We start from the raw sequence: 16424 nt of genomic DNA on the forward strand, positions 1-16424 counted from the left end.
CTTCAAATTACAATGGTGTAAAGATATAAGAAGATGTGGTATGAGTGCCACTGAGTGCCAATGAGACAACTCTCCATCCAAGTCACAATTTGTAAAAGTTAACCATAATAGGTCAAAGTACGGCCTTCAACACGGAGCCTTGGCTCACACAATGGTATAAGACTCATAAAATAAAATTTGTAAATGTGTTTGTATGACAAATTTCTTCTATAGAACATGAAGTTGTGCACTTGCTAATTGTTTGTGTTATATACTGTAAGTGATTTTCACGGTGGTTTTATATCCCAAAACATGGACTTCATCATTTATGATTACATCAGTTTGTTAACTCTTGGAAAACGGTTTGACAGAATTCAAACAAACTTGCACAGGTTCTTCTACAATTCAGGAAGTTGTTCACTGATATTTTGATATTTGATCTGTATGATTTTAAGTTTTTTTCATATATTACATATCAAAACTTCGACTGCGCCATTTCTATCGTATCTCATTTGGAGACGCCAGGTTACACATGTTCTTTGCACGACTTACGACTTACACATGTTCTTTGCACGACTTACACATGTTCTTCTAGGATGACACGCTAGGCTGACCCGGATGCTTTACTTGCTAGTTCGCAAGGTACAGTCAACAGGAAGACATGTGAACCTATCGTGACATATTATCACCTAAATTTATCAAACCAACGTCCTCAAAACAAGCACATTACTACAAAATCACTGACTATCATACGTTTATACCCTAAATTTGAATCTCATAGATATATTTATTTATTAATTTATTCATTTAAATGTTTATCTTTTATTGATTCTTTCATGTAACCTTAAAGACACTTTTGATGTTTTTTTAGAGATTCACATGCTTAATGAATTTAAAACCCGCTTTTGGTGATGCCTAAAAAGGAAGGTTAATAAAGAGACCTTGAATTAGGGCTAACCATCAACCCTATCGAAATACCCAACTCACCAGCCAGTCAAATGACTTTTTGTTTATTTCTTTCTTTTTTCTGATGGTAAATAGTTCTTTGTAGATTCAAATTCTGTCCAAACCGAAGAAATTCAGTACCCACTTTTTGTATGATTTCAATGATACGTCTCAATCTAATTATTTGCTCTGGTTAGATGCTGCTCCATGGCGTCTCGCGTGTATTTTTTCCCGATTGTCTGGTATCGTGCGTACCTGACGATGGTTATTTCGGAAACACGAGTCGTATGCACAGAAATCAGTGTCACTCGTTGACGGCTTGTTTTCTAGTATTGACCTATATTCTTTGTGTACTTAACTTAACAACTCGTTCAACAATTACAAAAACACCAACAATGATCGATGGCTTGTGTATGAACAAGATAATTCGGTAACAGTTACACATTAGAAACAATCAAGTGAAATCCGATGAAAAGCTCTTAAAAATAATATATGATAATGCAATATTAATGGGGGATGTCATTTTACGACAACCTTCTCTAAAAATATAATCAAAATGAATTTAAATGGTAAATATTGGAAATTAACTACTATATTCAATTTCCTGCGTTAAATAAAGAATTGATTTTAGTATTGTAAATATGGTTTTCTCTTTTAAACCATATGGTATCGTTCAAATTACTATGTTTCACCCACGTTTTTAACGCAACTGCTGTTTTGTATTTGGATGTGGGGCGAGACTGACATTGACAGTTCGTGAAAAGGAGAAATTTTTAAATGCTTTGATATAATTACTGATTTGAATATTTCTTTAATTCAGGCTACCAACAGACACTTAATGAACCCAGTGATTTTAATAATAATTCTTTTTCATTTATAAACAACATATAATATGCAGAATAATCCCGACAAAAAAATTAAATAATTACATTTATTCCTCGTGTTGTATTCAATGTATAAAACCATGCAAGTATATAAAACATATACGAAGCTTACAGTCGGAATTGTTTCTTTACGTACCATGTATGAATATTTCCATTACGAGAAACACATACACGATAACAGAGATTAACATGTTAGCAGGAAACGACAACAATGTTCTATATAAAATAATTCTCGCAAGTTAATTTCCGAGTCCGTTCCGCTAATAGACAAGACAACCGTTATATATATATATATCAATTGCGTTTCCCGCAGATAATTACCTAATTATCTAACCTGATCCTAACCGGATATGATTGTCGATACCTGATATTCTAGGATATCGACATGTGGTCACCTAAAGGAAGAATTAGAGCATTGCAGATACAATCTTCGTATGAAGCAAATTCTAAATAAATATTGGCTGTGTGAGATTAATAAAGAGGATGGACGTAGAGCTTTGAACTGTAATATGATGAGAGATTAACCTTGCTAGAATCAGCATTATTCCCTATAAACAAAACATGATAATTCAATTATCAATTGTAGCCCATGCAATTTAACTTCAATATTGTTCTTATATTTTTTTATCTATTTATAAATTCATTTATTAATCGAATTTGGTTTTGTTTATTCTTCTTTTCAAGGCAATATACATGTGTGTGCATTATACAACAAACACAAAACATAAACTTCAAAATGCATAAAACTCTTTTAATGTTGTTGGTGGTTTTTTTTTTTTTCTAAACGTCAAGTGGCAAATATTTGATTCATATTGAGGATAAGAACAAGTTTAAACAAAACGAAAAACATGTAAATAAGTAGTATTGCAATGTGGTCGACAGGAACAAAAGACGGGAAATTTGAGACTGTCACCATGGTCACTGTTAATACTATAGTAGGATATGTCGGGTATATATATATATATATTTATTCAAGATAAAAAGGCATGAATTTGACAGATACAAAATATTACAAAGACATAGATACAGCACTAGACATAGTTTATAGACACTAAAATGATATACATGTTTACTAAAAATTTTAAATTAAGAAATAAAAAATAAAATTATGAAAATTTTCATGATATTTTGATAATATGATTAGACTAGATTAAAAATGAGTGAAATTTAACTTGACTAGATTTTACACTGTAGCCTAATATCTTAGGATGACCCACAAAAGTTAGTAAAACTTATTTCCAGTGGGGTCCTTTAAGGGGTAAGGACAAAAACTTTGCCAAGTGCAAAAGGTCACATCTTTCAACATCTTAATTGCGAACACGAAGCATTGGATATAACATGACTGTGTATCGATACATGATAAAAAAAAAAAATTGTTGGAAAAACAAATTTTAAATGTTATGTTCATATAAATGTGAATTATTTTGTAAATATGTGTCTCATAAGCCAACTCAATGGCTGGATATTGATTGTTTTAATGTATATTTTTATTATGCTATTGTATAATGTACAATCAATATGTGATACAATAATAAAATAAAATTTATTATTTATATGTCGCAAAACCACACAGGCGTCTGGCGGAAAAAGTACATGTGACCATATTTCTATACACCAGTCAACGCTTGTGGTCATATTATGCATGGATAAAGTATATATTAGAAGAACCAACTTCAGATATGGACCTTGCTAGTGACTGTACTGTATAGCCCCATACAGTTAGTCTAAGTTCGAATGGCATGTTTATATATATATGCATGATAAAAGACAAAATTCTTGATAATATTTCGAAGTTCTTTGCATGAATTATCGCTTAATTATTTATGAGAATTAAAATGAAACAAGTAATGACATTCATCTCCCATACACATATTTCTGAGAATTATGATTATCAATATATTGACAATATGTAATTCAAGAGGTTTCATAGTCCTCTGAGTCATCTCCAAAACCACATTCAGTGTGACGACATGACAATAGCGGCGACATCCTACCAGTGTCCAAATTAACGAGATTAAGCAACCAAAACAAACAAAATATTAAATTCAGACAATAAAAGTGAATTCCTTAGTGAATGTGTTTAGAATAATATGTTTGTATTAATTAAAACGTGTGAATGTATTTGCACATAGTGTCATTATAATTCTTCGTCCACAACTGGTCAACATCTGGCTGTAACAGCTTAATAATTATTGTCATCTCAAACAACATATATTCAGCATGCCAGTCAGTCAATGTATCGTCCCCTGGTGTCAGCTGTATTTAAGATATCACATTGCTATCTTACTTGCTGCTGACACGGACAGGACTGTAAACATGCTAAACCTTTTGGGAGAGACAACTGTATATATATCTTTTGTACAACTATATATAATTTCTTTTTTTTTCTCGATATATATTTATAAACTTAATGTCAGCCACATTTGTACTGTGTATTATAAAAGTTTAAGCTGCTTAAATTTTTTTTTAAGAAAGTTATATATCGCTTGATTTTATTGAATCTTATTTGTTTGTCTAGGTTCCTTTTTCAAACGGTCAATGGAACTGAGGACAAGGGACTCTTGATTAACTGAATATTATAAGATATTTTGTATATATGTTGTAATTTGTATTTTGTTTGTCACAAGCTTTATTTATATGCTTTACGACAATAAAGATTATTATTATTTGATTTCAAATTATAATGTTACTGTCATGTCAAATGTTTATGCTCTTCAGGGACCTTAATTGGAATGAAATAGTCTTCCTTTCTTCTTCAAATAGTATCCTATGAGAAAAAAATAGTAAACCCTTTATATGTCTAAGAAAAACGATTTACGTTGTGCAGTAAGATAGAGTTACGCAAAGTCAGTCTTGAATAAAGGTCATATTGTGGCGAGGTTAGCCAAGATAGACCGATTTTCCATGACTACGAGAAAAAGTGATAGATCATCTGAGTGCTTTTCGTTCCAAAAACAATGGCAAGATAATTATTAATTTATAGCGAAGTAATTGATTTTTTGCATTCTTTATATTGTGGATCTTTTAATTTGTAATTTTACGCTTTTAATCGCTTAAGTGATCAGTTTTTATATTTCTTTGTTTGTTCCCACATTTGTTGGGTCAAATTATATGATCTATTAATATGATTAAGAGTGCAGAATATCTGTATCTTTCATACTCCCACGCAATCTTTCATCTTAAAATAATCAAACGTCAACAAACCATGCGATTATACTTACGATAAATTCTTTCTCCTTTGCTATTTTTCGTGAATTCTGTTATACATATTCTCCAGAGTCCACTGTATGATTCATATAAGTATTTTCCAGTTTTATTCACATATAGTCCATTTGGAATCTCGAATGTAAGCCAATGATTTGTTCCTAATGCCACAACTTGAATCAAAAAAGCAAATACTGTCCCCGCGGTAGTCCCAAGTAAAAGTTTCTTTTCCCATTCTAATTGAGCGGCCATGATTTTTTTGTGAAGAATCCTGGACGTCGCGAACTGATTTGTGACTGTGTTGCAGAAATGATAATGCACGCGAAATGTAAATTGAATGCACGTGTGTTTGTCTACAGCCAGTAACACTACATAGCTAGCTGTGTCTATACACAATACAATTATTCACAGAAATGAACCATAATTAACACATGCACTGTCTATTGTCATTAATTATTCAGTGATTGGTATAACGATTAATAAGCACAATTAATCCCCTGGGAATTTTTTTTTAACATTGTATTTGTAGAAAATAAGCACTATAATACATTCTGATTGAATAGTTACACGTGTTAAATTATACACTGATAGTGGAATATTTTATCTCAGAATATTCATACGGTTCACTCAGATTTGTCCTACTACCATGCCTGTCTATTGTTTTCTAAATCATCGAAAGTTTTGCAGCGCTGTTCTCTTCGATTCGATAACGTATTATCTTCGCATGTTTTTGGACAGTAGTTACACTACTACATTAGTATCGAGAGATTTGATTGAAAACAAACATTGTTTGGCTTTATTTCAAATTGTACATTTCACAGCAGCTGATTTTTATCAATGCAAACAAAGTAATCTTATGGTATGTTGATTCCAAACTATCTAATGATGAGTTGCTGTAATATATTCTGTGTTAAGCCGTCATCAGATCATGATTATTAAATAGCAGAAATTAAGCCATCAAATTATATTTTATCCAATGATAAAAGTTACACTGAATCCATTACAAAAATAAAAAAGGCCTTTAACCCTCTTAACGGTATAATGTTGCTTTTGTAACAAAGCACTGAAATATGATGCTAAGAAAATCGATATCGTACTCCTGAATGTCGTAAAAATAGCACATAGGATATTTTTTGAAAACAGTAATCATATTTGGTATTAAAAATTTATGCAAACACGATATAAAAGCAGATAAAACATCAAAATTGATCTCCTGTTCGTCTAATCATATATGTTAAAAAAGTCAATAATCACATTTAAAAAGTTATGGTGTATTTGTTAAACAATTAAAATGAGACAGCTGGCGCGTAAACAGAACAACGATATGATAGTTTTTGAATCGAAAAAGATCACGCTTGCTGTTGGTTTTTCTATCGGAATGATTTTGAAAAAAGAGGATATGTTTTATGATACTTTCTACGGAAGGACCTCCCAAAAATATAATTTTATTTTAAGGGAACTAATTAAACAAAATAGATCAACTTAAAACGGACTTTTTTGTATCATGTAAACGATCGACCAATCTGTGACACACTTCAAGCGCATTAGTAGTATTCAATTTAGTTTACTTTATCGTAGTGCATCTAGGGGTTAACTGAATTTGTGGTAAAGTTCATTACGTTACAGACCAGGGAACTACTATCACAAAATTCCCAAATTGAATTATTTTCCTTGTTGTGGAATTGATTGATTGAGTGATTGGTGTTTATCGCCACTTTAAACACTATTGTGCTTTTTCGTGGCGGTCAGTTTTTATTGGCGGAGGAAGCCGGAGTGCCCGGAGAGAACCACCGACCTTCGGTAGGAAAACTGACAATCCTAGTCCTTGCCGTGGAATATTTAGGGAATGAATAGATGATATAGATCAGAACGTGATGTTAAAGAAAGTCATTTGATTGAGAAAAATAAATAATAAAACGTTTTCCAGCTGTATTTTTTTTATTATTATAGAAGTAAGCCTAGGATGACGTCAAAATGTTTAAGGGCATACAATACACTTTTGATCTCACGGTGAATGTTTGACGAAAGTTTGCATGCAAGCTATTTTTCACCTGGTCAATTCAAATATGTAATAAAAAATATACCTTCATGTGCTACTTTTAGTGATAAACAAGGGCGAAATTTACTAGAAATTTCGGTTTCTTGGACATTTCTATCCCTTGGAAAGACATACTTTACTTTTTTGTTTCAAAAGATAAAAGCAAGCGGATTTTTGTAAAATCATCTGGAATATCTTCTCTACATAAGTGTACTTTGGATTTGTGTAACAATTCTTTGGAAATTATTCATTTTATCACATTTTCATGATTTAAGTCAGAGAACGGCATTTTTTGCTGTATATTTATTTAATTTGAAAAAAAAAAATCATCGGTGATTTGTTCATAAAAATTGGCACAAATAATCTTCATACATGAAAAAAGCCAAATCATTTTTAAAAAAGAGGGGTCCATGAACTCGTTTTCAAGTTAAATCAGTCTGAATGATAAAAATCAGTCAAAAATGCATCTTTTCCCGATATGTCACAGTTTGACGTCGTGAAAAATAACATTTTACGTTAAGGGCATACGATACAGTTACAGGGGAGGTAATGACGTTGCTAACGTAAATTGTTATTTTCGCGACGTCAAACTGTGACTTATCGGGAAAAGATGCAGTTTTCGACTGGTTTTTATCATTCAAACTGATTTAACTTGAAAACGAGTTCATGGACCCCTCTTTTTTAAAATGACATTTGGTTTGATTACGTATGAAGATTAAGTTTGCCAATTTTCATGAAAAAGTCAATAGTGCAATTTTTTTAAATTTGATAAATATACAGCAATAAATGACGTTTTTTTTTCTACAATCATGATCATTTGATTAATATGAGTTATTTATAAAAATGGAATGTACACATTTATAGAACATTTATATAAAACAGAAATTACAAATAATTTAACAAAAAACAGCTTGTGTTTATCTTTTAAAACAAAAAAGTTATGTATTTCTATCGAAAAGAAAAAAAACGTCCACAAATCCGAATTTTGAGGAAATATCTGAAATTTCAACCTCAATTTACTCAAAAAGTAGCACATGATGGTATATTTTTTATTACATATTTGATTTAATCAGGTAAAAAATAGCCTATATGCAAATTTTCATCAAAATTTCAGTATGGGATCAAAACTGTATCGTATGCCCTTAACAACGTCATCAACTCCCCTGTAACTGTATTGTTTGCCCTTAATAAATGAAATAGGTTAGAATTTTAAAATATTAAATCTATATATAGCCATTCATGATCGCAGGTACTTCAACAGGAAAAGACATCCTGCTATGTAAAAAAAACTCGAAAATTGCAAGTTTTATTGGAAATTCCAAAATACAGAGAAATTACTTCTATAGGGAGAGCAAATGCAATATGCATAAACTTAGTGAGGTAATACAAAATAGATATTTATAATAAAACAGGGATCAGTTCTTTTTTTCATTTCAAGCAGAAATGTTCACCCGAAAAAAATTAGTACATGAACCAATTAAAAAAAAAAACTATGCAGTCTTTATTGGTTTTATTCCCTTATTAATAATGGACCACAAGGAGAAGACTGTCGATTTGAGAGGCATATGAATCGAGTTTCTGGTGATTATAATGTTAAGGAAGTAATTGAATCAATGCTTGCATGTACAATAAAACAAAGTCCTATGTGCACGTTCTTTAAATTTATTGCGAATCCATAAATGATTACGTATAATCGACAATCACATTTGTTTGAAGATTGTTGGTCTAAAATTTTAGGTGCTAATTACTTTTCGGGTTTTGGTGCCAAGGTTAACCGATCACAACCTTGATAAACAGTCAACACAGAATCATGGAGCACGTGAAGCATTCATGAGATGATAAAGCGGTGTTTTTTCTCTTCATATTTTCCATGCGTTCCCAGTTGTTTATTAAACTTAGCCAGAACAAATGTTTAAGGATTTGGTGTAATACAAATTTTCTTAAAGAATAAACAAACACGCTGCATAAGGAAAAGCAGTTGGCGAATTTGAGTACGGGAAGATAATGATTTATTAGCAGTGCATTTCTAGAGATTTTGATCAAATAAAGGATTTTCTTTTTAAAAAAAGTCTTGTATGTATACGTATTATAGTAAAATTTAGCCATTCAAGTATACAAAACATCCCCTTCTTTCCTTCCTTCATTTGAAAAATTATATCACTTTAAAATTAGAAAATCATGTTAATTTGCTATTACTTGTAAATGTCACTATAAGGACAGTCAGAAAAATATTTGAATGTACTTATTTACAATGTTGGTGGATGAAATTTTGAACGCTTTGTTGCCACTTGCTAGCATCTTATATAGTTTATCGCATCAAACACTGATATGCATATGAACTTTTTATTTTTAAAGAGCTTCAACTGTCATTTTTTATATGTTTGTCCTCGATTTCCATGGTGATACGTAACAGTGATATTACCATAGAAACAAACTATGTTTTCCCTAATTGTTTCGAAAATCAATTAATAATTTTGATATCATACTTTAAATGTGATTCTTTATTTCTCCCTTGCAGGATTAGTTGATGTAATTCATTCGTTTGCTTTCTAACGACTCAAGTTATCATTATTCCTTTTCTTTGTAACGACTCAAGTTATCATTATTCCTTTTCTTTGTAACAGTTTTTTTTTAAATGTGAATCGATCCTGCTGTGACAAATCATCAACTTATACGTTATAAAAGTTCATGTGAGGGTTAACTTAAGAATCCAATTTGATATCTAGACATAGAATTTTTTCCCGTGGCATTTCTTCAATAGAAATATCATCACTGAATCTGTATTTGTTTCACTGATAGAGACAAAAACCGTTATTGTCTTAAAAATAAAAAAAAAAAAAAAACAGTTCACAAATTTGGCGCGTTAGAACGCTTTTCTATATTCAATTTCATCAAGAACGCTCAAAACCCCAAAAATTTTTGAAATGGATGTGTAAAAACCTGACTTCTTGAAGAGGAGCTGTCTAGCCCAAAGGGATCAATGTTACTTGACGATGGATTGTCTAGTCGTCTGTACGGAATCCATATCATACTTTCTGGAACTTTCTTTTATATAATAAAAATAAGAAAATGTGGCATGATTGTCAAAGAGATTCGTCACCAGAGACCAAATGACGTATAGAATTAGGCACCTATAGGTTACCGGCTTTCAATAAGGAGCAAAGCCCATACCGCACAGCAAGTTATAAAAGGCCCACAAATGACAAATGTGAAACATTCAAACGAGAAAACTAACGGCCTAATTTATGTACAAAATAATGAACGAAAAACAAATATGACACACAGCAACAAACGACAACCAATAGGGAACGAAAAATCGTCCCTTTTGTCGTAAATTTTAGTGTAGAGTTACCCGTGTAAAACTTAAATATCTAAATCTAGGAAAGCACAGTTATTGCAGTTTGCATTTGATTTATTTAGAGTAAGTTCCTTTGGATAAATTTCGGCAGTATATTTAGAAAATTCTTGATTATTTAACGAAATATCATCAAGATAACGGTAAGTGTTGTTGAATTTATCTACTAAATGCAATTTAGACGTGTCTTTACTGAGTTTGGTCATAAACTGTGATTCATAGCAGTACATGAACAAGTCTGCTGTTAAAGGGGCGCAATTGGTGCCCATAGGAATACCTACACCCTGTCGATAAAGTTTATTTCCGAAACGTACATAAATATTATCAAGGAGAAAATAAACAGCTTTAATCATCTCACCACACCTACAGTATAAGTATATCTAGCATATTTACCTTTCTCATTTGAGAAAAAGGCTTTAAATAAGTTGCAGCAAATATATTTGCATTCAGATTTACCAAACGACCATTTAATTAAATCAGAAAACTTTTGTTTGATAAGATTGTGTGGAAGTGTAGTGTAAAGATTTGAAAAGTCAAAACCGTCAACAGAATCAAAAGGACCATCAAAAGCACGTATTTTATCTAAAACATCCAAAGAATTTTTTGCACTCCAAAAATAGTTAATTCCACTATTTTCATATGCTTTATTACAAAAATTAAAGATAAGTTCTTTGATAGTAGTTAAGGAACTAGTTAAAAGCACTGAAAGATTAGTTGTAGAATATTAAATTTTACTGGAGGCCGAGATGAAACGATATTTTACTGTGTTTTTTTTTTGTTTGTGTAATTTAGGTAACCAATACATAGTAGGAACCTTCAAATGTTCAGAATAGGCCTTAAGCTGTGATGTGGTTATGATATGATTGTTTACTATATGACTCTCTGTGGAGCGCACGGACTTGAAAGTAGAAGAATTTAAAATTTCATTCTTAAGAAGTATTTACGGCATACCAACACCACCACCACTGTGGGCACATTGTAGGCTGCTTTGTCGGCCGGTACAAACACAAACCGCGTTTAAAGTACTTGAAGTTTGTTTCTTATTCTAGAAAAAGGCGTAGTATATACTCTTTTATAGTTAGTTATAAGTACTCTGTCCGACTGCATCTACTGCATCGTGCAAATACAAATATTCATACCTTTTAAACACAATGTTGAGATTTACAAAATGAATCTACTGTCGATAATTCTGTTAAGATAAACAAAATCAAGCTGTGGAATTAACTCACTGACAGGTATAAATTTCTTTAAAATTTTTAACAGAATCAAGTCAATGAAAGTTCCCGGTCTTTAAAAAATATACCTGAGTTTTGTGTCCGATTTGTTTTGACTGCAAATCTGTATTGCTGTCACAGATCATTATCTCTGATTTTGTAAAAGGTTGAATAGTTCAAATTAGCATTTCAATGCTAACTATAGTTGCAAAGTATTCTTCCTGTGTTGAAATTATCTCTATACAATGCCGAAGTTGTTATTCGTAAAAAAAGACTAAAGCATTCAAAAAGCCAAATTAGGTTCAAGCCATATACATTTAAATTCAAATTAACTTTCTGTTGCTCTTATGACCAGTATAGGAGCTATTTCAGTTATGTTTGTATTTTAGAATTATTATCCGAGGAAGTAGAAAAATATTTAAGTGGTACGGGAGAGACAAGGTGACAAATCTGTCTTTTCGCCCTGTCCTACTTTCTTCCAAAATTATTATGCAACTACTGAATGTAAAATATTAACCAATTAACCTGAATGAAAATACAGTTGATAATATTGGGATAATTTAACTCAACAGTAACCACTGGTAACAGTACAATGTGTGTGGCAATAACTATAAGTCCTTTAATTTAGTATACACTGTTTATCGAAAAGTCAACGTGTTAAGGATGTTCGCTGCTCTGTTTCAAAATAACAAGCTTTTTAAAAGACTGTTATAAATTGATAGAATACGAATAAAGGAACTAAAAAAGCAGAAAAAAATGAAGGGTCCGTGTGCTTGTTTTCGAGATATAAGCTTTTGAAAATTTGGCGGGAAATGATTCTCTCTAGACTTTTCATACATTTAACATTGGCACCTTTTTACTTTCAAAAACAATGAAAAAATAACAAGGAATTTAAAAGATTTTCAAATATGGCTTTTTAAACTATATGTAATAAAATTATAAAAAGAAAAGTAGGGGTTAGCGGGCAAAATTTTTAATGGCACTACATGGATAAAACCAGAGGATTCCGAATATCTGGCAAAAAATCAAAAACAAGAGGAGCGAACAACGTGTTCAAACTACTTTACATGTGTTCATATTTGTGTATGTTTACACGTATTACACAAGTCCTGTAAAATATCAACCGTCGAATATATTTTTTTTAATGTTACCCGGTGTTTAATGTTACCCGGTGTAGATATAACCATTATCATACTGTAAAATGAATATTGCAGCATAAAAGGAAAACGCAATTATGATTTAATTTAAGTAATGCTTTAATCCCGCTGCAAATGTTTGCACCTGTCCTAAGTCAGAAATCTGATGACAGTAGTTGTCGTCTGTTTATGTAGTTCATACGTGTTTCTCGTTTCTCGTTTTTATATAGATTAGACCGTTGGTTTTTCCGTTTGAATGGTTTTACACTAGTAATTTTTTGGGGGCCCTTTATAGCTTGCTGTTCGGTGTGAGCCAATGCTCCGTGTTGAAGGCCGTACCTTGACCTATAATGGTTTACTTTTATAAATTGCAACTTGGATGGAGAGTTGTCTCATTGGCACTCATACCACATCTTCCTATATCTATTTAAAGAAAAAAATATATATTCATCAACTAATATGCCACACTAAACATGTATATGTGTTAAAATATATTGGCTTCTTTAAAATTCTCAATTGATAAAAGACTTCTTAATTGACAATGAATAAAGTCAGATGCATTGCTAGTTTGTCGTTTAATGCGAGTACAATTGCAATCTTGATTTTTTGTTTTAATTAAAACCCAACAATCAAACTATAATTTGATGGAACTGTGTATCTGCAAAAGATTTTTTTTCCATCAAGTATATTCCTTGGGGCTCTTGATAATATATTTTCACTTTATGACATAAAAATCAATGACACGGATACAATAACAGTTTTACTTAATCAAAAGTCATTACGCAAATAGCACTCAAAGCCTTTGGTACTGGGTTCATTTTAAGGTTAGAAAATAATTAAGCCTGAACATGTCAAGGTCTGAAGGATTGCAGAAATTGTCAAACCTGTGGATTATAATTAGTTAATTTGACAATGATTTTTCATGTAAAAAATTAATATCCTGCAGCAAAAATCGAACGGTACGTAGTCGGATTGAAAAAACAAAAATTGTTTTGCTTTGCTTTATAAAAATAAGGTAATTTTTACCAGTGAGGTAACTATCCATCAGGGAATAAAAGATGAAGATGTAAGCAGCCATAAATCACCGTACGGCCTTCAAGAATGAGCAAACCGATAACGTAAGGTAAGCTATAAAAGGCACAGCATTTGTTTTATAAAGATTTCTTATCCACGTAGTGAATAACAGCAGATCATATGTACTCCAAACAGACATGTTACATGGTACACCAAGGGCAGAAATATTGAAAGTCCAATATATAACATTAGATCATATGTACTCCAAACAATCATGTTACATGGTACACCAAGGGCAGAAATATTGAAAGTCCGATACATGACATTAGATCATATGTACTCCAAACAATCATGTTACATGGTACACCAAGGGCAGAAATATTGAAAGTCCGATATATGACATTAGATCATATGTACTCCAAACAATCATGTTACATGGTACACCAAGGGCAGAAATATTGAAAGTCCGATACATGATATTAGATCATATGTACTCAAAACAATCATGTTACATGGTACACCAAGGGCAGAAATATTGAAAGTCCGATACATGACATTAGATCATATGTACTCCAAACAATCATGTTACATGGTACACCAAGGGCAGAATATTGAAAGTCCGATACATGAGATTAGATCATATGTACTCCAAACAATCATGTTACATGGTACAACAAGGGCAGAAATATTGAAAGTCCGATACATGACATTAGATCATATGTACTCCAAACAATCATGTTACATGGTACACCAAGGGCAGAAATATTGAAAGTCCGATACATGACATTAGATCATATGTACTCCAAACAATCATGTTACATGGTACACCAAGGGCAGAAATATTGAAAGTCCGATACATGACATTAGATCATATGTACTCCAAACAATCATGTTACATGGTACACCAAGGGCAGAAATATTGAAAGTCCGATACATGACATTAGATCATATGTACTCCAAACAATCATGTTACATGGTACACCAAGGGCAGAAATATTGAAAGTCCGATACATGACATTAGATCATATGTACTCCAAACAATCATGTTACATGGTACACCAAGGGCAGAATATTGAAAGTCCGATACATGAGATTAGATCATATGTACTCCAAACAATCATGTTACATGGTACACCAAGGGCAGAAATATTGAAAGTCCGATACATGACATTAGATCATATGTACTCCAAACAATCATGTTACATGGTACACCAAGGGCAGAAATATTGAAAGTCCGATACATGACATTAGATCATATGTACTCCAAACAATCATGTTACATGGTACACCAAGGGCAGAAATATTGAAAGTCCGATACATGACATTAGATCATATGTACTCCAAACAATCATGTTACATGGTACACCAAGGGCAGAAATATTGAAAGTCCGATACATGACATTAGATCATATGTACTCCAAACAATCATGTTACATGGTACACCAAGGGCAGAAATATTGAAAGTCCGATATATGACATTAGTAGTGTTAGTATGAAAATAATGAAAATTTCAAAACATGAACTGTACACTGTCTAGTATGCCCTCTTTTAGAGCGACTGTCAGAATTGGCATTTTGTTATCTATTTACCCTGATTACTTATTTTTGAATGTCAGTATCTCATAATTGTTCAAAAATCAAATATACAAGATTCTGTCGTTATTTTGACGAATCATACGCACGTATCAGAAATTTGAAGTATCAAAAGTTGAAGATCAATTTACCTAAAATTATGCAAAGAGACGCTAAAATTACCAAATGAACAACTTTGCAGTATCTGAACACACTACTTATAAACACTGCCTAAACCAGGCAGTGTAATTCCTTTCGGGACTCATTGATCACAAGCAATTACATCGACTGAGTGGTATAGTGAGACAAAATTATCAAACCCGCATTATTTGATGCAACGTATATTATGCTCGCATTAAAAAAAAAATTCTCATAAGTATTGTGCTAGAGATATGGAAATCCAAAGCTCAAAGATCACAAATGTTGAAGAAAAATGAACTGAAGATAACACAAAATGTACCCAAAATATCAGCTAACCAAAATGGACTGCCGGGTTACCTGTCCTTTATTTATTAGACTCAGATACCCGTATCTTACAAGGGGGAGAACCAGCTTATTAGCCAAATCACGTAAGATATTACTTCCGTTCGCACAACGCATGTTTCACCCCCAGTTTTTGGTGGGGTTCGTGTTGCTGTTGTACCCCTATTTGTGACATTTTTACCTATTGTGTTTGTTTTGTTTACACATCGTTGTCAATATAATGGAATTTGATGCGACTGTCATACAAGTGAGAGGTTTAGTTAGCTTTAAAACCAGGTTCTATACACCATTTTCTACATAAGAAAATGCCTGTACCAAGTCAGGAATATGACAGTTGTTATCCATTCGTTTGATGTGTTTGAGCTTTTGATTTTGCCATTTGATTAGGGAATTTCCTTTTTGAATTTTCCTCGGAGTTCAGTATTTTTGTGATTTTACTTTTTTCTACTATAACCTTCAGGGGATGATCTCCAGAATCGCACAACGCATGTTTCTGAAATAACCTTCAGGAGATGACCTCCAGAATCGCACAATGCATGTTTCTGGAATAACATTCATGCAAACCAGAACAAATGTTTTCAAAAGCAAACAAATAAAATGT

At 32.1% G+C, this 16424-nt stretch overlaps 1 protein-coding gene across 1 annotated transcript in view; it reads right to left on the minus strand.

Annotated features, from left to right (window-relative positions):
* The window catches only part of LOC127709308 (epithelial membrane protein 2-like), a 68646-nt gene extending 63229 nt beyond the window's left edge, over positions 1-5417 (minus strand). Inside the window, exon 1 of the mRNA XM_052214776.1 lies at positions 5030-5417. Coding sequence (XP_052070736.1) covers positions 5030-5264 — 235 coding nt within the window. The 5' untranslated portion in view covers positions 5265-5417. The remainder of the gene's footprint in view (positions 1-5029) is intronic.
* Between the last annotated feature and the right edge of the window lie 11007 nt (positions 5418-16424).

This window comes from Mytilus californianus, unplaced genomic scaffold (assembly GCF_021869535.1).
Source record: "Mytilus californianus isolate M0D057914Y unplaced genomic scaffold, xbMytCali1.0.p SCAF_7, whole genome shotgun sequence".
Lineage (NCBI taxonomy): Eukaryota > Metazoa > Mollusca > Bivalvia > Mytilida > Mytilidae > Mytilus > Mytilus californianus.